Source organism: Phacochoerus africanus, chromosome 6 (genome assembly GCF_016906955.1).
Source record: "Phacochoerus africanus isolate WHEZ1 chromosome 6, ROS_Pafr_v1, whole genome shotgun sequence".
NCBI classification, from domain to species: Eukaryota; Metazoa; Chordata; class Mammalia; order Artiodactyla; family Suidae; genus Phacochoerus; species Phacochoerus africanus.
The window spans coordinates 51,868,432-51,895,954 of NC_062549.1; the positions used below are offsets into that span (position 1 = coordinate 51,868,432).

Genomic DNA, 27,523 nt, shown 5'->3' on the forward strand with positions numbered 1-27,523 from the left:
ACAGCCACTGACTCATAGGCTTTGAAAAACTTATGGTTTCCAAAAGAGACAGGTTGGGTGGGGGATGGGCTGGGGGTTGGGGATGGAAATGCTATAAAATTGGGTTGTGATTGTTGCACAACTATAAATACAATAAAATTCATTCAGTTAAAAAAAAAGGATACATGTACTCCAATGTTCATTATGGCACTGTATCTAGCCAAGACATGGAAGAAACCTAATGTCCATCGACAGAGTGGATAAAGACGTGGTACATATCACTCAGCCATAAAATGGAGTGAAATAATGGCATCTGCAGCAACATGGATAGACCTAGAAACTATCATAGTAAGTCAAAGTTAGTCAGACAGTGAGACACAAACATCATATGCTATCATCTATATGTGGAATGTAAAAAAAGGATACAATGAATTTATTTGCCAAACAGAGAAAAAGACCCGCAGACTTTGAAAAACTTACGGTTAACAAAGGAGACACCCTGGGAGGGAGGGATGGACTGGGGGTTTGGGATGGAAATGTTCTAAAATTAGATTGTGATGATGGTTGTACCACTATAAACATAATAAAATTCACTGAATTAAAAACAAACAAACAAGAAAACTGAACTCAAGAAACGTGGAACCAAAGTCTTTTGTTAAGAATACATGACACAGCAGTTCCCTTCATGGCTCAGTGGTTAACAAACCCGACTAGGATCCATGAGGATGCAGGTTTGATCCCTGGCATCGCTCAGTGGGTTAAGCATCAGGCATTGCCATGAGCTGTGGTGTAGGCTGCAGACACGGCTTGGCTTGTGTCCCACATTGCTGTGGCTGTGGTGTAGGCTGGCGACTACAGCTCCACCCCTAGCCCGGGAACCTCCATATGCTGTAGGTGTGGCCCTTAAAAAAAAAAATATGTGACACAGAGACTGAATATGAACCAGAAAACCTAAAGGAAAACTGTGCTGATCCCTGTCCTATATAGAAAAAGGCTGCCAATACCTTCTCCAGGCTCTTGCTATTCTTCACTTGTAATATTTATTGATCTGATATCTCGCAGCTAGAGGGCTCAATCTAATACTCCAAATCCTTCATTTATGGAAAAAGCTAATAAAACACTGAATCTTTACGTAAAATTAGTTCAATTTCAATCAATACCACATATTTTTTTTTTTTTTGTCTTTTTAGGGCCATACCTGTGGCATATGGAGGTTCCCAGGCTAGGGGTCTAATCGGAGCTGTAGCCGCCAGCCTACACCAGAGCCACAGAAAGGTGGGATCCGAGCCGCGTCTGCAACCTGCACCACAGCTCATGGCAACGCCGGATCCTCAACCCACTAAGCAAGGCCAGGGATCGAACCTGCAACAGCATTGTTCCTAGTTGGATTCGTTAACCACTGAGCCACGACGGGAACTCAATAGCTGGTTTAAACTAAGGCATTCCAGTTCCCAGTTCAGCTGTAAAGTATCTTTAGGTTTATAGACTTTCCCCTTACCTATCTGTAGTAAGAAGAGCCAGGCTATGAATATCTTTTTTTTCATTTGCATGTTTATGCAGCTCATCAATATAATCCATAAGTTTCTTTTCAGCTTGTTCAGCTTTCCATCTCTTCTCTCTCTCTTGGTCTAGCTGATCAACAAGTGCCTAAACAAAACCAATACTGTTATGTGAACTTGGAAGCTACCTAACCTCTTACTACCTCAATTTTATCACTCATCATATGGGAATAATAGCATCTAATTCAAAGGGCTGTGGTGAATTAAACAAATTATACAGAACAATGGTTGGCACATATAAACCACTCAGTAAGTATTAGCTACTATTATTATTGCCATAATGATAATTATTATTATTTTTCTAAATATTAAGGGCTTTATACTTGAGAAAAAGAGGAGGAAACCAATAGCATGAAGGGTGTGAAATATTTCAAAAATTATTTATTATTGTAAGAATAGTACACATTACAATCAAAAGTTAAAAGGTAAAATAAGGGTAAGTTAATGAGAAATAAAGAATAAATTAATATGTACTAAAAATCTTTAACAACATGAAAACAATTACAGAAATTATCGAGGAATTTAAAAATTCCTGAATGCCTCTCAATCTGGAATCAGTGGATCCAAAATTGGGTTTCAGGTGAATCTATGAAAACCCTGAAATTATACACACTTTATAATTTTCTCTAAGAAAGTTTCTCTGAGAAGACCAGGAGATTTCCTTAGCTATTTAAAAGAGTCTGAGACTCAAAAGTTAGGAACCACTCCTTTAGGAAGAATTTGAAAATGTAGATCTGCTTTCTCCTCCACATGCATATAACAAAAAGATTTTACTGAAATATTAAATAAGTAATTTTCATTCCTTTAAAAATTATAAAAATAGTTATACTTACACAAAATCAGGGAATCAGTAAGGGAAAAATGATCCAATCTCATCATCCCGATATAATTATCCAAAATTTTTTTGCTCATAAAAACATGCATTATTTTTATGGGACTAACTTTTTATTTAAAATTAAGATTGGAGTTCCCTTCATGGCTCAGTGGTTAATGAATCCGACTAGGAACCGCGAGGTTGGAGGTTGCGGGTTCGATCCCTGGCCTTGCTCAGTGGGTTAAAGATCCAGCGTTGTCGTGAGCTGTGGTGTAGGTCACAGATGTGGCTTGGATCCCGAGTTGCTGTGGCTCTGGCATAGGCCGGCGCATACAGCTCCGATTAGACCCCTAGCCTTAGATCCTCTATATGCCACAGAAGCGGCCCAAGAAATGGCAAAAAAAATAAAAAATAAAAAAATAAAATAAAATAAAATTAAGATTACGGAGTGCCATGCGGCTTAGTGGGTTAAGGACCCAATATAGTCTCTGTGAGGATGTGGGTTTGAACCTTGGCCTCACTCAGTGGGTTAAGGATTCTGAATTGCTGCAAACTGTGGCGCAAGTTGCTGATGTGACCCGGATCCGGTGTTGCTTTGACTATGGCGCAGGCCCTAGCTGCAGCTCCAACTTGATCCCTTGGCCCAGGAACTTCCATATGTTGCATGTGCTGAAGTAAAAAGAAAAACAAAAACCAAAAAACTAAGATTATTCAGAATTCCCTGGTGGCACAGCAGGTTAAAGATCTGGTATTGTCACTGTTATGTCCCATCCCTAATCAGGGAACTTCCATATGCCACAGGTGCAGCCAAGAAAACCCTCCGAAAGTAAGATTATTCACATTCAAGTTTTCTTACTGCCTTAAATCATACCCGGTAAGTGGCATCTTCCGAGTTACCATTGTTTACTTTTATTATTTCAGTCTTCTGCTCTTCTGCTTCTTCTAATATGTTATTGTTCACTAAAGATGATCTTACATATAATTCTTTAAAGAAAGGTTGTTTCATTTTACGATTATAACTGCAAAGAAATAAACACAGGAAATGACCCAAAGAAATGTACAGTACTTACAACTATTTTTCACAACCTAGGTAATGACAATCTAGCACAAAGAAAGAGATCCTTTTATGTAAATTTACATGAAAGTAATGACTAAATCAGAGCCAGCAAGGCAGAAAAGTCAAATCTTTGACATTAAAGAAGTAAAGATATATCATCATGAGTTAGCTTTAAGGAAGAAGCTATCAATATTAACTTTTGTCTGTGTGCCTTATTTGAATTTCTAGAACTAAAAGAAGTACCTTATAAAACTGCTGTTGTTTTTACTATGGTGCTTAATAGTTTGAATAGTTTTAGAGTAATATGGGATTTTTGATCTTCGAGGAATTTTTCTATTACATTCTTTTCTGTTTCCACAGTCACTTTCAGAAGTCACGTCTGTGTCTCGTTTTGGTCTGAGATCTTTCTCAGGAACATTATCTATTAAAGAATTAGAAGTCTAGAATAAATAAACAACAAAGTTTGTTAAAAGTTTAATTTTATATAAGAGAATATAATTTCACAATTTCTAAAATGTTATAAACTTTTTTCAAGGTTAAGAATTTATAAACTAGGTATGTTTGGAATTAAAGACAAGAGATTCAGCTTCTGGTATGGACAGGTAAGCTCCTATGAGGCTGACTTTGTCAAGATTACAATTACGAGCTGGGGGAAAAATACAAACAAAATAACAACGAACAAAAACTACTTGAAGGTCCTGTAAAGTGAACAACAGCAGGCTTATTCTAGAGAAGAGCTGATACTTGTAAAAATGATCACTACAATGAGGTTATCACCTCACACCAGCCAGAATGGCCATCATTAACAAATTAACAAATAACAAAGGCTGGAGAGGGTGTGGAGAAAGGGTACCCTCCTTCACTGTAGGTGGGAATATAAATTGGTACAACCACTATGGAAAACACTATGGAGGTACCTCAGAAAACTAAATATAGAACTACTATATGATCCAGCAATCCCACTCCTGGGTATATATCCAGACAAAACTTTCATTGAAAAGGACACACACAGCACACCTATGTTCACTGAAGTGCTATTCACAATAGCCAAGATATGGAAACAACCTAAATGTCCACTGACAGATGGATTAAGAAGTCATGGTACATATATATGATGGAATATTATTCTGCCATAAAAAGATAAACTAATGCATTTGCAGCAACATGGATAGAACTAGAGATTCTCATACTAAGTGAAGTAAGCCAGAAAGAAAAAGACAAATGCCATATGATATCATTTATTTGTGGAATCTAAAATATGGAACAGATAACCCTCTCTACAAAACAGAAACAGATCACGGCCAAGGAAAGCAGACTTAGTATTACCAGAGGGGAGGTGGTGGAGGGAGGGAGTGGGATGGATAGGCAGTTTGGGGTTTTTGGATGCAAACTGTTATATTTGGAATAGATAGGCAATGGCGTCCTACTGTATAGCACAGGGAACTGTGTGTGATTGGGTCATTTTGCTGTACAACAGGAACTGAAGAAACATTGTAATCCAACTATAATTAAAAAAAAGTAAAAAAGAAAAGAAAAAGAAAAATGATCAGTATGGATTATTTCTGCTTTATGGCTTTTAGCCTAAGAACACATCACAATTGGCACTATGTAGGGAGTCTTAAAACTCGAGTGGAAAAACCAGACTTTTGGGTCTGAAGACTCAGAGGATGGTATGAAATAGACTGCAAGAAACCCAGTAAAGGATTAAAAAAAAAAAAAAAAAAGCAGCAGTTAAGTTAAAGCAAGTTAAATGTGTGCTACAGCAGAAATATTAACAGTTTTTGGAGGACTATAGCAGCATCTAGAGTTTCCACAACAGAACATTCACATGGTCTAGGACAAAATTAAAAACTACTCCCAATACAAGAACCAGTAAAATATGACCTATTCCCAAGAGAAAAGGCAATCAAATATTCAAATAGGCAGGTAAGAACTTTACAACAGTGATCATAACTATCCTCAATGATATAAAAATGTTTATCATGAATGAAAAAACTTATGAGAAATAAAAATTATTTTTTAAAAAGAAAAATTTACAACTGAAAAATAATATGTCTGAAGTAAAATGTGACTGGCTGAACTTAACACAGAATGAAGTGATAAAAGAATATGTTAATTTGAAGATAGTTCAGTGGAATTAGCCAATATGATGAATATAGAGAAAAAAGTTAATAAAATGTACAGAGCCTTATGGAACTATGGGACATATCAAAAGGTTTAAATGGAATTTGAACAAAGAGGAAAGAGAATGAGACAGAAAAATATTTGAAGTAATGACATGCAAAAATTCCCAAATCAAGTAAATACATAAATTTATAGATTTAAAATCCTCAGAGAAATTATCCTTAAGTACAATATAACCAAACTGTTGAAAACCAAAAGTAAAGATAAATCCTTGAAAGTAGCCAAAGAAAAATGGTGCAAACATACAAGAAATCAGGGATTTAATTAACGCTGACTTTATATTCAAAGCTAAGAAGGCTAGGAGATAGTACTAAAAGAAAACTGTGAAATACAAAAATTGCTGTTATAACTTTTTTTTTTTTGTCTTTTTATGGGAGTTTCCAGGTTAGGGATCAAATCTGAGCTTTAGCTGCTGGCCTACACCACAGCCACATGGGATCCGAGCTGAATCTGCAACCTATACCACAGCTCACAGCAAGGATGGATCCTTCATCAATGATTACAGTAAATTTTAGTTGTTTTTGTTCTTACTTTTTTCAGGGTAGGAGCTTTTTACATTTTTTTAAAGTTAAATTATAGTTGATTTACAGGTGTGTCAATTTCTGCTGTACAGCATGTGACCCAGCCATACATACATATACATTCTTTTTCTTATACTATCTTCCATCATGTTCTATCCCAAGAGACTGGATATAGTTCCCTGTGCTGTACAGTATACTGTAAATTTTAATGGATTCTTCTAGTGATAGCTAGATTGAATTAAAAAACAAGACCCACTTATATATGACCCATTTTGTTTTATTTATTTTTGTCTTTTGCCATTTCTTGGGCTGCTCCCGTAGCATATGGAGGTTCCCGGGCTAGGGGTCTAAGCGGAGCTGTAGCCACCAGCCTACGCCACAGCCACAGCAATGCGGGATCCGAGCTGCGTCTGTAACCTACATCACAGCTCACGGCAACTCCGGATCCTTAACCCACTGAGCAAGGCCAGGGATCGAACCTACAGCCTCATGGTTCCTAGTCAGATTCGTTAACCACTGAGCCACAACAGGAACTCCCAAGACTCATTTTAAATAGAAAGATATAGACAAGTTAAAATCACTACTGGTGTGAATATAAAATGGTACGGCAGCTTTAAAAATAGTCTTGTCATTCCTCAAAACGTTAAACACAAAGTTACCATGCAGCCTAGCAATTCCATACTGGATATATGGCCAAGAGAAAACATATGTCCACCCAAATGCTTATATATGAATATCCTAGAAGTACTACTCATAATAGTAAAAAAAGTAGTGAATGGATAAATAAAATGTGGTATTATTCATACAACAGAATATTATTTGACAATAAGAAGAAAAAAGTACTAATACATGCTACAAAATGGATAAAACTTGAAATAGTATATTAATTGAAAGAAGCCAGTCACAACGGACCACATGTTGTATGATTTTATTTACATGAAATTTCTAGAACAGGTAAATCCACATGGAAAGAAAATTGATTAGTGGTTGCCTAGGGCTGTGGGAAATGGTGATGAATGCTATGGGTACAAACCATTGAGTTTTATGTAAGTGAATTATAGCTCAATAAAGCTGTTATTAAAAAAAAAAAGTAGGAGTTCCCATTGTGGCTTAGAGGGTTAAGAACCCAACTAGTACCCATGAGGATATGGGTGATACCTGGCCTCGCTCAGTGGATTTACCATCTGGCATTGCCGTGAGCTTCAATGCAGGTCACATATGTGGATCAGGCCTTGCTGTGGCTGCAGTATAGGCCAGCAGCTGCAGCTCTGATTTGACCCCGAGGCTGGGAGCTTCCACATGCCACAGGTATGGCCCTGAAAAGAAAAAAAAAAAGAAGAAACAAAAAGTAGATTGATGGAAAAAGATGTATCGTGAATTATGAGCATAATAAGGTTGGAATGGCTATATTTTCTATAAAGCCAATTTTCTTTCTCTGTGATGTGGATTCACTTGTTCTGGAAACTACTGATATACAAAATAACACAGACTGATTTCAAGGTTATGCTGAGTGAAAGAGGCCTTACACAAGAGTATAGACTGTATGATTCCATTTATATTAGATTCTGGAATAAGTATTAAGTACTAAATAATCTATGGCAAAAAAAAAAGAGAAAAGAGAAAAGTGATTGAGAATGGTAGAGGGGCCTATAGGAGAGGACTGCTTGTGAGAAGTGGCATGAGGGAATATTCTTCTATGATAGTAATGTTTATCTTTATAAAAGTTTGGGTAACAGGCATACACACTGTCAATTCAGCAAATAAACACATTTGTATTTTATATCAAAACAAGGCAAAAGTAAAAATAAAGTAAAAAACTGTGAAGAGGAGTTCCTACTGCGGCTCAGCAGTAATGAAACCAACTAGGATCCATAAGGATGCGGGTTCTATCCCTGGCCTTGCTCAGTGGGTTAAAGATCCAGTGTTGCCATGAGCTGTGATGCAGGCTGGCGGCTGCAGCTCTGATTTGACCCCTAGCCTGGGAACATCCAAATACTACGGGTGCCACCCTAAAAAGATAGAGATAGACAGACAGATAGATAAATAAATAAAACGTAGAGTTTAAAAAAATGTAAAGAAATACTACTGTATAATGACATGTAGACTTGAGTATTTAGTGGGGAGTATACTGATTATATGTAATTCACTTTGAAACACATCATAAGATAGTTTCATAGACATATTATGAAATAAGTATAGTATAATATTGATGGTAAAATCTAGTTGGTAGGTATACGGGTATTTACTAAGAAATTCTCTTAAATTTGCTCTCAGTTTTAAAATGTTCACTAAAGGAGTTCCCTGGTGGCACAGTAACTTAAGGATGTGGTGTTGTCACTGCTGTGGCACAGGTTCAATCCCTGGCCCAGGAACTTCCACACACCCTACGTGTGGCTAGTAAATACATAAATAAGTAAATAAATGAAATATTCATAATTAAATAGTAGGGAAAAATGAAAACTTAAAAGACAAAGGCTTTCATAGAGAGAATTCTTGAAATCAGTATAGTAATAAGTCTAATAGTTAAGAATAACTGTCACTATATTACAGCACATTTTCAGTAACTTCACGACTTTACTTATAAATTGATACTTTTGAAATAAAATTATTTGAGTGTATATATCAACTGAAATTCAAACGGCATGTTTATCCTTTACACTAAGTTAGCAAACAAGATGTCCTTTTCCTAAACATTTTCTATATGCACAGCAATAAATCATCTTTTTCCCCTGGACAGCTAGACTCCTATTCTTAATAACAAAGTAGGAAGAATTATCACCAGTTGAATGAGAAGCATGACAGTGGAAAGAATACCAGATTGGGTATCAGGAGATTTGGGTTTGAGGTTCAATTCTGCCTCACTAAAATAAAGGACTCTTTATTCTAAAACTTCTGATTTTCTTTTCTATTTAATAAGAACAATGCTATATTAGTCCTTATCTACTTGATTGAAATTAGGTTATAATGAAATTAGTTATAATGAAATTAGGATGGCATAAGAGAAGTTGAAAAGTTCACCTCAAATATAAGTTATTAAGCTTAAAACTAAGTTCTGAAATTGGTAGAAGAGGCAGCCATTAGAGAAGATAGAATATGAAACCTGAGGACACAAAGAGTCTAATAGCTCAGTATAATATGTTATCAATGATGTCAAAGAATGTATCTGCCAGCATTCTTGTCCCCATTATACTATCTACTTCTGTGGCCTAAACTGAAACAGCCAGGATTTCTGGCATACAGAATCCTTATAGCCTTATTTACTCACCTCTGGCAGACTTCTTGTTTATCAAACATTATTAGTGTTAGAGCTAAGATAGAGTTCAAGATAATCGAGAACCCACTCAACCATGATTCCATAAGCATTTTCCACTCTGAGAAAAAATTTAAATATTAAAATTCAATTACAAATTTCTAGGTCAAAGTGACTTCTGACTAATAGTCTCTCAAGCCTATACTATAATCTTTCTTCCCTACATCCAGGCAGGGGATAAAATAAAAACCCATTGAATTCTCGGAGGTGTGGTGTTCAAGAAAACAACTGTCACTGTAGATCAGAGCAAGAATGCTAGAGAAGGCTAAAAACTCAAATGGCAGTAAATTCTAGGAATTACAGATCATCCATCTGGTTCAAAGATTCTAAAACCCAGAGAAACAGTAGCTGGGATAACAAAGGATTACTGTTTCAGGAAAGCAGTGATTAATTTGGTGAAGGTCTGCTATAAACAGTAACTGAAGTAGGAATTTTGTAAAATAACTTGCTACTTAGCTCTTAAGTCCTAGAAGTGGTTTTGACCATTAAACAACTGAAAAGAAAGCAGAGGCCAAAAGTAGCTCACATGTTCTCTATGTTAATAAGCACTGAATCCAAAGAGTTCTCAGTTTACTTGAAATAAAAGGTGAGTGGGTGGAAATAAGGTGAAGTACAGAAGAACATCAAAGGAATTACATAATGAAGATTTGAAGGAGACCATAAAGGAAAATGAGTGGAAAAAATATTTTATGGAGTTCCCACCCTAATGCAGGCGGCTCTCTTCAGTGCTAGGACACAGGTTCATCCCCACCCTGCAAAGTGGGTTAAAGGATCCAGCGTTGCCACAGCTGTGGAGTAGGTTGCAGCTGTGGCTGGGATCTGATCCCTGGCCCATGAAGGAACTCAGTATACTATGGGATGGCCAACCCCCCCCCCCCCCAAAAAAAAATTATGTTACCCTTTTCTGCCACTACCACTAGGATAGAATCCTATTTGTGTAAAGGAAAAAAAATACATATATACAAATGCCCTATATATATATTGGTTCCAATTGGTTAGCTTGTATGCAAATTTTATTTTATATTTCCTTAACTACTTTCACTTCAACAAACACATTGCTTAGAAAAATAAGAAAAATATTTACTTCATTGAGAAGCTGTAAAATTTGATCATCTAATTTCTGAAGTTTCATCTCATTCTGAAAATCATTTTCATTATTAACTTTCTCTTGCTCAGAAGATGGACACACAGACATAAGGGATGCCAAACCAGTATCTGTTGGTGTATTTGCAAACTGATCCAAGGGAGCTATCTCATCGATGGGTGGTGTCACCACTGGCATACTGTCAATGATCTGTGACACAGAAACAGACAAAAATCTTTTAAAGTTACATTTATATTTAATTAAAATTTGAAGATATATTTTATATTAGGAAAAAAACCGAGTACTATACCTCATCTTCACTTATATTTAGGGGAGAATCAGAAGAAACTAAATTATCCAAAAGACCTTCAAAGCACTGTAGGTGAGATGAGTTTATTTCTGCCGTATTTACTGGTTCACCAAATATGTTCTTGCAATCTAGGATTCTAAGCTGTGGCAAAGTCTGGAGCATAATTGCTCTGTACCCTTGGAAACAAATCATTCAAAATGAAAACTTAAACATTAAAAAAACAAACAAACGGTTAATCATTTCTAGAATAAGTAAATTTATCAGCTACCAGAAACATCACCTAAATGATAAAATTAGTCCTGGAATGCAAGTAATAAACTTGTAATAAGTTACTTAGTCCTTCTCTAGTACACAATCAATAAATATAAAACAAACAAAACAATACTCCCTAGTCTGTCCCCTAACACCCTCCTGATGAAGGTCAGAAAGTTAAAATTACCATCTCTGAATTCTTTCATAAAATTGATTTAAAGCTATATATACATGAAATCAGTAGCAATTTATTCTAGACAAGAAGCCAAACATATCTCATTTATTTGTATTTTATTAGTATAAATATACATCGGGAGGATGAGAATAACAGCCAGAATTTACTAGTGAGGCCACAGCATTAACAGATTTAAACATTCCCACTTTTCCCTCCTAAACTGCATATAATTAAGTGAGCAATCTATCAAGTACTTAAGAATATGTTTATTTTCCCTAAGTATAATTAAATATGAGAAATACAGTAAATAAACATTAGTTTGGTGTTTAGGCTAATAGAAACACTTTAATTTTACTTAAGAGTCATTTTAAAACCAATAGTTGGATAACTTCAAAAAAAAGGGGAAGAAGTTTGGCATATTAATATTAGAAATTTTGAGGAAAGAAAAATAACTTCAGTAATAATTCTGGGGGGAGGGCAACTGTGTTCAGAGAAATATCTAGGAAAGAAAGTGAAAAACAAAGGTTCAAACTATAGGAACTATAGGTTCAAACTAGGGGTTCTTGAGAGAGCAAAAAAAAAAAAAAATCCAACTTGTGGGTTAGTAAAGTAAATTTGTTTTAGAGATAAGTTTTTCTTCCAAGAAAAGGGTTTCCTCCCAAAACAGAAATCTGCCCTGTTTTTCAGGGAGACTCTAACATTATATGGGCTTAGGAAAAAACAAAGTTAATCTCAAATCTATTATATTCTATAAAGTAAAATTATTCAATATAGGTTTCCCTTCTAGGATGAGTCTCCTAAAAGCTGTGTATTAATGAGAATGGAGCCTCTGTAGCCACCTTCTACCCAAATATATCTTTAGAATGTATATTCATGTTCTACATTTGTATCTTATTGTCAGGTTAAGCAATTTGAGATAGGTGAGTTTTAGAAATGGCAGTCTGGTCTGCTTTATCTTTGCCAACCTCGGTGATTTTTGAATTGGATCAAATGGCATTTCAGCAGCATCTTCTGCATATCGTGTTACGTTTAAACTTTCTTCTTAAAACTTATTTATTAATAATTAACATATTCACATGGTATATAATTCAAGACGTACTCAGTAAAAATTTTCCCAACATTTCCTGATTCCCAGCTGCCTTTTTATATTTCTGGATCCCAACTTACCCAGTACTGAAGCTAGCCATTATTATCAGTTTTGTGTATCCTTCTAGATTAATATTTTAGCAAACACACCCATAACATATGTTATCCTTTGCATATAAATAGTAGCCTACTAGAAATGTTTTGCAACTTGCTTGCTTTTCTTTCTCTTAATGGTAGTACATCTTGGAGATAATTGCTCATCAGTAGTTAAAGATTCTATATATTTTTTTTATGGCTGCTTAGTATTATACCATAAGAATACATTATAAATACAATTTAATTTTGAGGCATTCACTTATCCAACATAAACTTATTTGTTCAGCTTGTATCCTCTGAACAGTAACTTAGTTTGTCTTAATAAAATAACTTACCTGCAATTGTTTTTTCCAAACACATAATAAAAACTTGTAAAGTGTTAAAGACTAATTAAAGGAGGTCATAAATACCAGTTTCTGGAATTAAGATGTTTTGCATATCAACTGTTACAAAAAGTATTAAATTAATCCTTCATACCTGGTAAATGACAGACAGGATTATCCTCTCCATTTTTCTCCAAAATAAGATTAGTAAGGAAGTGCAATCCTACTGTACACTGAAGTAGGTGATGGATACTATCTATACAATTACTATGTAGGTCAATATATCTAAGTTTATGTTTGATTCCATGAAGAGGCATCAAACCTGCAATAGGGAAAAACGTCTTTTGATGTCAGAGCAGTAATTTTTCTAACAGCTAATTAAAAAGAATTTTTATATAGTTACATTTCAAGAGGAAAAGGAGCAGCATTAATAAGACCTTGCTGCAAACAGCTATAGCTAAAGAATAGGGCATCAGCAAAGTTAATTGTTGATTTGAAGAAACACAGGTTTGGCATCTCTTTGAGGCCTTAGCCCAGGGATTCCGGGATGCCTGTTCTCTTTTAAGAAAACAAATGGACTTCCCCAAGCCCAGGCACTTATATGAGAATAAGAATAAAACAGTGGCTTTAGGTTCTCAATCAACACATCATTTTTAATTAGCAGACAAAAGCTAACACTTCAGTTTCACTGGTTTGAGCATTTGATTTAGTCCCTGGTAACATTTCTTGCATGAGCTTATCTAGAGAATGTTAAGGTAGAACTAGGATAGTAGCAGAAGGTACTAGGGTCTGGCACAACCGCTTGGCTGGCCTGACTTCAGTGGCAGGTGTGGGGGACAGGGACCCTGTACACAGCCAGGATGTCTCCTTTAGCCCCTGCTGTTTCTCTTTTCCTTGCTCAGAATCTTCTTCAAAATGGAGCTTGTCCAGCAAACGTTTGGCCTAGAAGAGTGAGAGAGTTACTCCAGAAGCACCATTCGACAAAAGAATTGTTAATAGCTGAATGCCCTAGGCTTGCCTCTTTTGGAAGGACCATTCTGAGATGCACTCTACACTGTTCCACAGAAGATCTTAGTTTTCAATTTTGCCTAGCTGAGTATTCTCTCTATAAATTCAACTTCATTCACCCCCCCTTTTTTTTTCTAATTTCTTCACCTGACTATAATACTCTTCTCCCCTCAATGACCTTTATTTTTATTTTTATGGTCTTTTTGCCTTTTCTAGGGCTGCTCCTGTGGCACATGGAGGTTCCAGGCTAGGGGTCTAATTGGAGCTGTAGCCGCCGGCCTACGCCACAGACACAGCTACAGAACATGGGATCCGAGCTGCGTCTGTAACCTACACCACAGCTCACAGTAACGCCAGATCCTTAACCCACTGAGCAAGGCCAGGGATCGAACCTGCAACCTCATGGTTCCTAGTCGGATTCGTTAACCACTGAGCCATGACAGGAACTCCTCCCCTTAATGACCTTTATCTCATAACTTCTATTCATCTTTCTTAGAGGTCTGCCTTTTTTATCTTCCTCAGTCTTTATTATTAACTTCTGTTCATCTGTCACACCCTCAGAAAAGCCTTTTATGACCACTCACAAGAATGGAGTTCCTGTCATTCATTCTTATAAGTTCTCAGCATTTCTTTTTAATTTACCATCACATTTCTAAGCTCTTGTTCCATGTTACTGGTTCTTTCTCTTATGTTGCAGTTTCATGTCTCTTTTAGGTTTCAACTTTAAAGTGCCCCAGGGCTCATTCCTGGTCCCCATTTTCTATTCATATACTTGCCAGAATCTCCCAGAGTTTCAAGGCCACAAACACCACTGATGTGCCAAATCTAAAACACCAACCATGATGTCTTACCCCAAAGCTGCAGATTATACACATATGCACAAATACACCTAATATGGTTCTCAAATGTAAGAGAATCCTTAATTCTTATCCCTTCATCTCTAAGCCTGTTCCTCCTCTAATCTTTCTCAAAACAGGAAAGAGTACCATCATTTACCTGTTACTACAGAGAAAAGTCTTAATTATCTTTGATTCCTTCATTTCCTCATCTCAATCCACCAGGAAGTTCATGAACTCTACATGAAAAATATGCATATTTACTCCTCTACAACATTTCCACCTAGTCCAAGTCTCCATCATCTCTCATCTAGACCACTGGAACAGCTTCCTGACTGAGAGCCTGACTTTCACTTTTGTTCTGCTGAAAATCCATTCCTCACCCACTTAGTAGCCAAAGCGATCCTTTAAATACAGAATTAATTCACTTTTGTTAAAGCTTTCTTTAACAAAGAAAGCTTTTTTTTTTTTGCTTTTTACGGCCACACCTGCAGCGTGTGGAGGTTCCCAGGCTAGGGGTTGAATCTACAGCTGCCAGCCTATGCCACAACCACAGCAATGCAAGATCCAAGCCATGTCTATTACCTACACCACAGCTCAGGGCAACACCAGATCTTTAACCCGCTGAGTGAGGCTAGGGATCGAACCCTTACCCTCATGGATCCTAGTTGGGTTCATTAACCACTGAGCCACAAAAGGAACTCCTGTGATCTGATTTTTGCCTATTTTCTCATTTTTCTTAGCACATTAATCACTTACTTGCTGTGCTCTAGCCACACTAGCTTTCTTTCTGTTCCCTTATCATGGAAGGATTGTACCTTAGTGTCTTTGCATGCTTTTAATCATGAACTGCTGTTATTTACTTAAGTGTTTCTGAACATATAAAATATTATCATCCCTACGAATTATCCATTCAAACTTATAGGTTTGCTTATTTTCTGTATAGAAAATAAATACTGTAGGGAGTTCCCATTGTGGCTCAGTGGAAACAAATCCTACTGCTATCCATGAGGACATGGGTTTGAACCCTGGCCTCGCTCAGTGGGTCTGGGATCTGGTGTTGCTGTGGCTGTGGCATAGACCAGCAGCTGTCAGCAGCTGTAGCTCTGATTCTACCCCTAGCCTGAGAACTTCCATATGCTGCACGTGGGCCCCTAAAAAGACCAAAGAAAAAAAAAAGCTATAGAGAGTTAGATGTGCTTTAACAAACAAATATGGTTATGTGACTCTTATGACAGAGAAACAGAACATTTTCATCACCCCTATGGAAAGCAATCTTCTCTCCTCATCTTCAACTCCTGGTAATTAATGATCTTTTTTCCTCAGTAACTTTGCTTTTGTCAGAATATCACATACATAAAATCAATGTAGCCTTCTGTGTCTGGCTCCTTTTACTTAGCATAATTCTTTTTAGACTTATCTATGTTGCTGTATATGCCAATAGTTCATTCCTTTCTATTGCCAAATAGTAGTCCATGGTGAGGATGTATCACAATCTATCCATTTACCAGATAACCATATAAATGTGATTACATAAAAACCTGTATTAACATTCATATACAGATCTTTGATTAGATATGTTTTCATTTCTCTCAGGTAAACACATAGGAGTAGAAATGCATGATTATATGCTAAGTTTAACATAAAAAACCTTCAAACCATTTTTCAAAGTGGTTTCACAATTTTGAATTCTACCAGTAATGTATGCAAGTTCTAGCTGCTCCACAATCTCACCAGCGCTTTGTATTTAAAAAAAAAATTTTTTTTTTATCTTTTTTTTTGCCTTTTCTAGGGCCACTCCTGTGGCATATGGAGATTCCCAGGCTAGAGGTGTAATCGGAGCTGTAGCTGCCAGCCTACGCCACAGCCACAGCAACGTGGGATTCAAGCCACGTCTGCGACCTACACCACAGCTCATGGCAACGCCGGATCTTTAACCCACTGAGCAAGGCCAGAGATCGAACCCGCAACGTCATGGTTCCTAGTCGGGTTGTTAACCACTGAGCCACGACGGGAACTCCAGTATTTTAAAATTTTAAACCTACATCTATTCTAGTAGGTAGGCAATGAATCTCATTATAATTTTGAGTTGTATTTCCTTAATTATTAAGGATGCTAAGCTTTTTTTTTCATGTTCTTATTTGTCATTTCAACGTCCTTTTGGGGAAATGTCTGCTCAAATCTTTTGCTTATTTTTTGGGGAGGGTTAACATGTCTCATTTATTGTTTTTCTTCCCCACTACAATGTAAGTCTCATGACAAGAACCTAATCTACTTGTTATTTTTTCAACACTATAGAACAGTGTTTGATATAGTGATCTTTAATTTAATATTTACTAAGTAAATTAATGAATTATCTTATCCAAGATTCACATTTTTTAATTAAGGATACTGCATCCAAAGGGCAATATACTTTGCTCAATATCACACAGCACACAGCAGAGACAGGACTACAGTTAACACTCAATTCTAATACTTTCACATTTTTTGGGGAAAAAGCTTTTAAAAATTAAAATGCTGTTGCTGGAGTTCCCGTCGTGGCGCAGTGGTTAACGAATCCGACTAGGAACCATGAGGTTGCGGGTTCGATCCCTGGCCTTGCTCAGGGGTTAAGGACCCAGCGTCGCCGTGAGCTGTGGTGTGACGCAAATGCGGCTCGGATTCCATGTTGCTGTGGCTCTGGTGTAGGCAGGCAGCTACAGCTTCGATTCGACCCCTGGCCTGGGAACCTCCATATGCCACAAGAGCGGCCCAAGAAAATGGCAAAAAGACAAAAATAAAATAAAAATAAAATGCTGTTGCTACTTTGGTTAAAGGTAAGAAGCAGGTTATTTTATTTTACTGTATATTAAATACCTGGCATAGGGTAGTATTTTTCTAGTAGGAGAGAGAAACAAACAAATGAAACAAGACTGATTCAAATACTGATAAGGATTACAAAGATAATTAGAAATTTTGCTAGTTTTGACAGATAATTTTAAGCATAATCTTAAAACTTTGTTCTTTTTATCAGTGTATCACATTAATCAGTTAAAAGATTAACGATTTTTAAACTTCTTAGACATGGTAAGATCAAAAACAAACAAACTTTGATTATCAATTTGCTAGCGTTTTTAGAATGTTATCTACATATACTGTCCAATATGGTGGCACTAGCCACATGCGGCTTTTTAAATTTAAAATTTAATTAAAATTAAATAACAAATTCCTTTATTCAGTGCACTAGCCACATTTCAAGAGCTCAAAGGCCACATCTGCCAGATAGCACAGATATAGAATATTTCTGTCACAATAAAAAGTTCTATTGGAAACATTCCCTTCTATATAACAGTATACTGATTAATTATCTAAGATAAAAACATTATTTTCTCAAAGTAGGTCCTTTCTAACCAAGTTTTTTTCTGTTTATGATTAGTGTTTGTTCAGCTGAGCTCTGACACCAATAAAAAATAATTATGATTGAAAAAACACCTCTAGATGAGATTTTTGGTAAAAAATTCATTAAGAACTGGGAGTTCCTGTTATGGCACAGCAGAAACAAATCTGACTAGTAACCATGAGGTTTCGGGTTTGATCCCTGGCCTTGCTCAGTGGGTTAAGGATCTGGCATTGCTGTGAGCTGTGGTGTAGGTCACAGACGTGGCTCAGATCCTGCGTTGCTGTGGCTGTGGTGTAGGTCAGCAGCTGTAGCTCCGATTCAACCCCTAGCCTGGGAACCTCCATATGCCGCAACTGCAGCCCTAAAAAGCAAAAAAAAAAAATTCATTTAGAACTGAATGATCAGTTCATTATGAGCTCAGTCTAACTGATTACATGTGGTAGACATTCAGCATTACAGAAAACATAAACATTATCTACTTACCACTAAGATCATTTATGTGGTTATAAGATAAATTCAGTCTAGTCAAATTAGTTAGTGCTTCAAGTCCTAAAATAAAATAAAGCCTTTATAAGATTCAATCAATCAATTAATTAGAGCTATATAGTATTACAGTATTATTTCAGACTGCTTTGAAGCAAATACATAGTATAATAACAGAGTAATCAATTTTATCTGTACTTTGTTAAATAATTTTTTAAAGGAATAAGTTTTATAGAAGAAAACTTCTTATATACTGAATTTTAGGGTCAGTTTGGAGACATTTAGGATAATATTTATCCCACTCTTTTGGGAAGAAGTTGAAAAATGTTTTTTTGTTGTTTTCTGTTTTTGTCTTTTCTAGGGCCACATCCGTGGCATTTGGAGGTTCCCAGGCTAGGGGTCTAACCGGAGCTGTAGCTGCTGGCCTACTCCATAGCCATAGCAACGTCAGATCTGAGCTGCGTCTGCGACCTACACCACAGCTCACAGCAACGCCGGATCCTTAACCCACTGAGCAAGGCCAGGGATCAAACCTGTAACCTCATGGTTCCTAGTTGGATTCGATAACCATTGAGCCACCATGAGAACTCCGAAAAATGGTTTTAATCATCTCCCTTATGCAAAGCATTACATGAAAATCACTTACAAACCTTCTATTCTTGTGATCAAATTGCAGGACAAATTTAAAGTGGATAGTTTTGTTAGTGTATTTAGCCCTTCAATTTGATTTATCTGATTAGATGACAGATCTAAATGTCGTAAATTCCAAACATGATCGATGGCTTTGATCTTCGAGATGTTATTGCAATGAAGATTGATGGCATGAAGGGCTGAATCTAAAGATAACTCTGATATGCTACAAAGGAAAATACATATTATCAAAAACAAGTAAAAAACAGATTTAGAAATCATGACTGAATAAATAAAATTAATAAAATAGCATGTAGATAATAAAATCCTTCCTACTTGTTGTAGCCTTGAAAGGCCTCATAAGGTACAGTGCTTCTTACATCTAACTAGCATTTTGGCCATTTATATAAACAAGGAACCTAACCAAGACAGGTCAGTGATGCAGAGCATTTCTAGCTTTTATATGCAAACAAAATCATCAGCAGACTGTAAAGGCAGTCCCTGGAATCCTAATACCCCATTTGAATGTAGACTCTACCACTTTTTCTTGCTGTGTTACTTGAGTAAATGAATTAACCACTCTAAACCTCAGTTTCCTCCGCTCATTTAATCCTCCAAGCAGTAGGTATCTGAGGACACCAAGATTAATATAGTAGAAATTGAATAACTTATCCAAGATCTTGTAGCTATTACCTAACTGCATGAATAAATGCAGGTCTGGTACTGGAGTTTACAATTTTATTCCTGCCACTGTCTGCAATGTCTGTTTAACCCAGAATGTAGTTGATTTCAAAATAAACTACTAGTTATTTGTAGTGAGAAAGTTCCTGTCTTCCTTGTTGAAATTTGGAATACTATCTCCCCTAAATGGAACTCATTTCTTCTCTCAGTTACTGATATTTTAACTGGAAACTCTCCTGAAAATAGGAGCTCCTGGAGTATTAACTGCAGTACACATAATTCAGAGATGCTGAAACTGGGACAGTGTCATAAGCGTCTGCTTTATGTTCTGTGGCAGCTACAGTAAAGTTGTAGGAAATCAATTCTAGTAGCAGGAAAATGAGTTTAGCAGTCAGGGAGTAAAGGGAAAACAAGGAATTCATCTTTGCTTCTAAATTAGCATTAAGAATCTCAAATTTAATATTAAAATACAAAAAGTCTGAATATATCATAAGGTCGTTCAGTTTATTCTTTACTCTTCAGACTGAAAGTCGTAAGAACCCCTGTCAGAAAAAGAGATAAAACATTTCTAAATTTCAAACTAGCAATCTCTAAATGTGAAACATTTTCCAGTTACCTAGCTTCTTTAGCTATTATTTAGTGCCAGACCTTATGCTAGTAACACATACTCTTAATGACAGCATTTGTTTTATGAAACATTTCAGTTTCTGGAAATTAGTATTGCACAGAAAATGTAGTACAGCAAGAAAAACAGACAATGAAATTAGACAGAAGCAGTTTTGAATTCAAATTTAATCCACCAGCTGCATGAAGTTGGGAAAGTTATAAAGATCCTCTGAGTCTCAGAATTATCCCTTGTAAAATTATTACCTTGCAAAACTGCTGCGAGGGTTGGTGATAATATATGTCACATGCATATGTAGACGGCATTCAGTAAATGCTAGCTATTATTAAATATAAATGTAAATATTCCTTTGAAAAACACCTCCCTGGGGTTTTTCCGGCGAACTTCAGATGAGGATCCAGAACAATATGCTTTAATTATCAGCAAGGTCCTCAATAAAGGAACAGTGTGTGGAAAATCACAGACAAGCCTGTGGAACTGCCTGCCTGTAGCTTAGTATGGCTGGTCACAGGGTATAACTGGAGATACAGTAAGAGGTAAGACTGGAACCAATCAGCAACACAGAACCAAAAGCCTAATATGACACTGCATAAATCTGGGCTGCACCAAAGAGGGAAATAAATGTGATGTGTTTAGTATGTTCAAAAAGTATAAGAATGTATGTATCACAGTGCTCTGCAAAGATGATATAAAAACGGGAGTAAAGAAAATCCAAGCAAAGCCAATGAAGAGGAGTAAACTCTTGCTTCACGACTACCACGCTGCCATTTTTTGTCAAGGTAGAAGGACCAGAGGAAAGAGAAGACAGAACCCGAGAAGACCAACAATTACAGGGCAAGCAAAGAAATAATAAGCAGTAAGGAAAAGAGAACCAGCAAAGAAGAGAGGATCGTCAAAGGCTAGTACGGAATCAGGATGTGCGGCAGTTTCCAGGCTGCTCTTAAGTTCCAGGAGAAAATGAAAGGGGGCTCGTTGGATTTCTATCTGGGACTTAAGTAGCGCAGTTGTGGTGGAGAACGGCGGGTGAATGACAGACGCCTTTGTGTGAGATCTTGCTAGCTGCCCCGCGCCTCCGATCCACCGAGGCTGCCCGCTGCCCGGGGTGCGCGGGCCGCTCCTGGCTGCGGAGCGCCCTTTACCTCCGCAGGCCTTTGTCCATGAAGCACAAGTCCCCGCAGCTGCTGTCGCCGTCCTCATTCTCGACTTCCGCCTCCACCGGCGCCTCCATGGCACCGGCGACTGGGAGCGGGGTCTTAACCGGCGCCCAGCGCTGGATCTGAGTGCCCGGAACACGCCTCCCAGGTGCTCGGAAGTCCGGCCAGAGGGGGCGGGGCGACGGCCCTCTAACCGACAGCGGGCACTTTCCCGCCCTGACGGTGTCGCAAAGCCGGAAGCCTGAACTTCCCCACCTAAGGTTTTCCTTCCTTTTACGGTATCTATGGGCGCGATGCTTGGGAATTGCCGTAAAGCAGAGCATTTTGTCTTGTGTGTGGCTCGTTGGGTATCATTTTTGCGTTGTGGGTGACTGACTTGAAAGTAATTTCGTCACAGCAGTTTGTTTTTACAGACCTATAGTTTTACATATCTATAAGTTGTTCTCCCATGGGCCACTGCATCTACTGTTGATTCCACAAACACGATGGGGTGCTTTACTTGTGCCAGGTACCTCCCTATGCAATGAGGACTAAGATGAAATCCGTTCTTGTTCTGGAAGCATTCATAGGTCAGTGCAGGAAACAAAGATATGCTGTGCAATAGGGGTAGTGCGAGGAATAGCATTTAAGCGAACTTTATATTTTCGTAGGTAATGGGAACGTTTTCTAAAAGGAAGTTATTGATGACTGATCAGAGACTTGACTGTAAGGTCCAAGAACTCTTCTGGTTAGATTGCTGTCTGAGTCATGGAAATATTTTTAAATGGAGGGGAAAGGTATAGTTCAACTCTGGACCTGTCACTATCCTGAACTAAAATCTTAAGTGGTTCCTCATTAGTGATGGAAGAAATTTTCACATATTGAGATTGTGTAGCCAAAACTTGGCCTCTGCACAATGGTACTGGCTAAGTCTTGGAGACAGAGTTTTGGGTAAAGCGAAAAGAACAGCGTTATTGCTTTGCCAGGTGAAGGAGGCCCCAGTAGTCTAATACCCTCAAAACTGTGTTGTTTCTTGAGAAGGACTAGCAAGGGATTTTATAGGTTTAGCTCAAAAAAGGTTTAGGGCTATTGATAAGGATCAGGGTGCCTGCTTTCTTTTCCCTGCATAGATCACTTCAGAGTCATCAAGGCTGGAGTCAGATGGTCTGGTGATGGTTTCTGGTGGTCTTTGGGGTTATCAGACCTTGACCTTTCTGCTCACAAAAGGAAGGGGGCGTTAGGGAGTGTTTCACAGGAAAAGAAAACACTAGACAGGCAATATAACTCTAACTAGAAAGTAATCATTAATGAAAAGAAAGCAATTAAGCAAGGAAGAAATCATTTGTGAAAAGATGGTTAGAGTAAGTTAGTGGGCCAAGGCACGGCATAATATAATTGAGAGTGTGTTTTAAATAGTTTTTAGCTGTAATAATATTTCCTTTTTTTTTTTTTTTGTCTTTTTGCCATTTCTTGGGCTGCTCCCGCAGCATATGGAGGTTCACAGGCTAGGGGTCGAATCGGAGCTGTAGCCCCTGGCCTCCGCCAGAGCCACAGCAACGCAGGATCCGAGCCGCGTCTGCGACCTACACCACAGCTCACGGCAACGCGGGATCGTTAACCCACTGAGCAAGGCCAGGGATCAAACCCGCAACCTCATGGTTCCTAGTCAGATTCGTTAACCACCGCGCCACGATGGGAACTCCTGTAATAATATTTCTTAATCATTAACTCCTTTTTTTTTTTTTTTTTTGGTCTTTTGTCCTTTTAGGGCTGTACCCACGGCATATGGAGGTTCCCAGGCTAGGGTCTAATTGAAGCTGTAGCCACCAGCCTATGTCAGAGTCAGAGCAACTTGGGATCTGAGATACATCTGCGACCTACACCACAGCTCATGGCAACGCCAGATCCGTAACCCACTGAGCAAGGCCAGGGATCAAACCCATAACCTCATGGTTCCTAGTTGGATTCGTTAACCAGTGTCATGATGGGAACTCCTTAATCGTTAACTCTGAAGTCAGCCATTTGAGACTGAGGGGAGGTCTGGGAGGCTAAAAGAAAAGTCTTTTACTTCAAAACACAAGGAGATAGGCCCTTTATACGGTTTCAGTATGCAGAAGTCATGTATACATGATGTAGCTTTATGCTAACTAGAATAGCCTAACTTATGTCTCACCTGCATGGTATATCTGCATTAACCATTAAGGGAAAGAATGCATTTAAAAATCAAAATGGAGGAACTGGTTCAGGCATTCAAGATGGAGCTGGGTGGCCATTGTGGATATGGTTTCAAACAAGTTCCTGCGTCTTTGAGAACTTGAATATTCTGAACTATATCAATCTCAAAGACACCACTGGTTTTCAAAACAACATATGCTAGCAGCTGCTAGCTGCAATATTATGGTCTCAAGTTCTCCCCTTGTAATTATGCACCCATTTCAGACCCCAAGCAATCCTTGCTTAATAACCACCCATACTTCTTGCCAGCTCCAAACCTAATTCCTTACACACATGTTATGTAATTTTGTGGTTTTTGCCTATATAATAAGCCTTTCCCATTTTGTAGTCTGGCAGAACATAATTCAAATGCTTCTTGAATCTGTATTGCCCAGGTTATAGTCCTTAGTTTGGCTAAAATAAAGCTCTTTTCCTGTCATGTCATAGATCATTTATTGATTATTTGTATTGACATTAACCATCAAATAAAAACCTAACTTTCTTATCTAATGTTGAAGACATTTCCAGACTTAACTCTTATTAGTCTCCTATTGTTTACCTGTACCTAGCATATTCAAAAACCTCTAGCCAAAAAGTTACTATTTCTTATAACCACATGCTTTGCCACATGCTTTGATGTGACTTTTTTGTTTTGGCAAGGAGAATGTACTGGAATTCTAGTGCTATTCCCAAGACATCTAGCACTAGGCCTCAAGACATCTTGCATGTTTCTGCTCCCTCTTTTGGAAGACTGGTTGAGCTGCCATTTGAGCAAGTTATATAGAGCAGAAACAAGTCACCCCAGCTAAGGACACATAGATACATGCATGAATCACTTAACTAGAAGCACTTAAACACAGGCCAAATTGCCAAATTAGAGAAATAGGAGATAAATTAAGGGTTCTAAATCAGCAATTTCTGGAGAAGATAAGATTAGATGACTGACTGATAGGTTGCAAAAACTATAACTGAATATCAAAATGAGGTTGTTTTCAATGTGGATAAGTGTTGTAGTCTAACATAAGATAACTGATTTAAGAAACAAAATATTCTGTAATGGTATTAAATGTACTGGATTTTCCCTCTAAAATTATGGGCATTAATTTAATTAATTGATCAAACTATTGATTATAGTTAGTAGAGTTTAAAAATTGTAGATTTTATTTGAGTTGCCTCAGCATTTAAAGGTTGATTGTCTTTTCAAAATGATTATTTGATGAACTTATTTGTTCATTTCTGTATTCTCTTATTTGCCTGTTAAAATCACAAATGCTTATTATAAACCTGCAGTTTTGCTAATTCTTTAACTTCAAAGCAAAAACTGTTAAAGTAGTTTCTATAAAAGAGCTCATTTCTAAAATTAAAAAAACCTATTACTAATATTGCAAATAATCTCTAATCATCACTTCAATAACCACACTCTGTAGATTTATTTTCTTTTACTTTTATTTTTGTTTTATTTTTTGGCTGGGCCCTTGGCATATGGAAGTTCCTGGGCCCAGGATCAAATTCATGCTACAGAAGCGACTGGAGCTGCTGCAGTGACAATGCCAGGTCCTTAAACTGCTGAGCCACAGAGGAATTCTCTGTAGGTTTATTTTATATTTTATTTCATTTTTATGGCTGCACCTGAAGCATATGGAAGTTCCCAGGCTAGGGATTGAATGAGAGCTGCACCTGCTGGCCTATGCCACAGCCACAGTGACACTGGATCCAAGACGAAGCTGCGGCCTAAGCTGCAGCTTGTTGCAATGCCATCTCTTTAATCCACTGATTCAGGCTATGTATTGAACCTGAATCTTCAAGATACTACTTCAGGTTCTTAACCTGGTGAGCCACAATGTGAACTCTTATATTTTATGTTTTTAAATTGCACTTCATCCTGCCTTGGACTTGCTTTACATGATATCTATGAAGTATTCCTGGGTGTGAAATGGGTAATATAATTGGAAAAAATCTTACTAGAATGACATCAAGCATGAGATAGGCAGTCAGGCTGGAGCCAGTGAGGTGGCACTGTTGGGAGGCAGAGAGAAGAGTATTTATTCTGGAAATAATAAGTTGTTTAGAAAGGCTGATGTGTGGCGAGGTGTGTGTGCACCAGGAGGCAAGAGATGAGGACAGAAAGTTAGGCTGGAATCAGATTTTGGAGAACCTGCAACAGTCAGCTTAGGATTTGATAACTGGTCTGAAGGAAGGTGGTGATGGGATGATGCTGTGGTGGTTGTAGCAGTTGTGAGAGTGAGATTGGGAGGAGATGCAAGAAAATAAGTATTTAAGCAGGAAAATGACAGGATTAGATTTGTGTTTAATAACATGATTTTTAGAAACAGAGTGGAGGCTAAATTGGAGGGAAAAAGATTGGTGGTGTGTGTATAAATTAAGAGATATTTGCAGTAAACCAGGAGAGAAAAATGAAGGCCTGGACAAAGGCACTAGTGGTAGGACTGAGAAGAGAGGAAAATACCTGAGGAGGTGTTAATAATAATAAACGTTGCTGACTGATTTGGATGCAGGGTATAAGGCAACTGTAGTTGTTTCCTTCTTCATCTTGATAGTTTTACCACATTCCTATGAGATCAAAATATAATGGTGGTATTACATTCTGTAATTTACATTTGACTTTTTCTATTAGTATCAACTAGAACTTTTAGGCTAATTTCTCAGACAAGATATCTACACACAGCTATCATTTGGCTTTTTAATCAGCTAAAATATATATAAGCCTTTTTCAAAATAAAACCCAAAGCTTTTAAAATTTTATGATGACTTGGTACATTCACATCCCAGTGCAGAACAACAGGTCAGTGTTCCCTTTGTGACTCTTGGCCTTGAAAAAATTTATATTACTCATGAACTCTAGTTACTTCATTGTATACACCACCCCCTCCAAACACGTGTTCTTTGTACATCTCTTTGTCAAGCTTTATATACAGTATTTTTGTAATTTGTGTTTCGTTGGTATATTACTCTATTTATCCAGAGTATTTGGAGAGTTAGGTCTTTTCAAAAAAATGAATTTTCCAGATAATTGAACTTCTTTCAGAAATAACTAGTTCTTAAAATTTAAATTTTGGTGGAATATTTTTGTTTGTTTGTTTTTTTTTGCTTTTTAGGGCAGCACCCACAGGATATGGAAGTTCCCAGGCTAGGGGTCTAATCGGAGCTGCAGATGCCCGGCTATGCCACAGCCACAGCAACATGGGATCTGAGTCACATTTACGACCTACACCACAGCTCACCGCAACACCGGATGCTTAGCCCGCTGAGTGAGCCCAGGGATCAAACCTGAGCAACCTCAGGGTTCCTAGTCGGATTCGTTTCCACTGTGCTATGACGGGAACTCCAGAATATTTTGTAATGTAGTCCTTATACCATCCTGCATTCTTAATTATATGATATAATTTAACATATTATTAGTCATTATTATCATAAAAATTCATTACTGTATTTTATGAACATGTAATTTTTGGAATTAGACAAATATTTTTTCTGATAAAAAATAATATATGCTAATTATAGAAAATGTTGAGCAGAAATTGGCACAACATTGCAAATCAACTAATTTAAAAAAGGGAAAAAGAAAAAATGCATAAATACACAAAATAAAAACTATTACAAAAAAGAAAACATTGTAAAGTATTAAAAAATGAAATAAAGATCACTTGTAATCTTACCGTTAAGACAAAGACATGGCCATTAATCATTTCATAAATCTCCATTTAGTCATGTCTATGCATGTACATGTATGTGAACACAGCAACAACAGAATTTGTTGTAATAA

The 27,523-nt window shown here is 37.3% G+C and overlaps 1 protein-coding gene across 1 annotated transcript in view; it reads right to left on the bottom strand.

The window, feature by feature from the left end:
* The window catches only part of LRRCC1 (leucine rich repeat and coiled-coil centrosomal protein 1), a 42,683-nt gene extending 20,941 nt beyond the window's left edge, over positions 1–21,742 (bottom strand). The window contains exons 1-9 of the mRNA XM_047783667.1: positions 21,532–21,742; positions 19,107–19,312; positions 18,457–18,522; positions 12,905–13,072; positions 10,819–10,994; positions 10,509–10,718; positions 3,653–3,849; positions 3,224–3,371; positions 1,478–1,626 (exon numbers count right to left, since the gene is read on the bottom strand). Coding sequence (XP_047639623.1) covers positions 1,478–1,626; positions 3,224–3,371; positions 3,653–3,849; positions 10,509–10,718; positions 10,819–10,994; positions 12,905–13,072; positions 18,457–18,522; positions 19,107–19,312; positions 21,532–21,620 — 1,409 coding nt within the window. The 5' untranslated portion in view covers positions 21,621–21,742. The remainder of the gene's footprint in view (positions 1–1,477; positions 1,627–3,223; positions 3,372–3,652; positions 3,850–10,508; positions 10,719–10,818; positions 10,995–12,904; positions 13,073–18,456; positions 18,523–19,106; positions 19,313–21,531) is intronic.
* Positions 21,743–27,523: the final 5,781 nt, after the last annotated feature.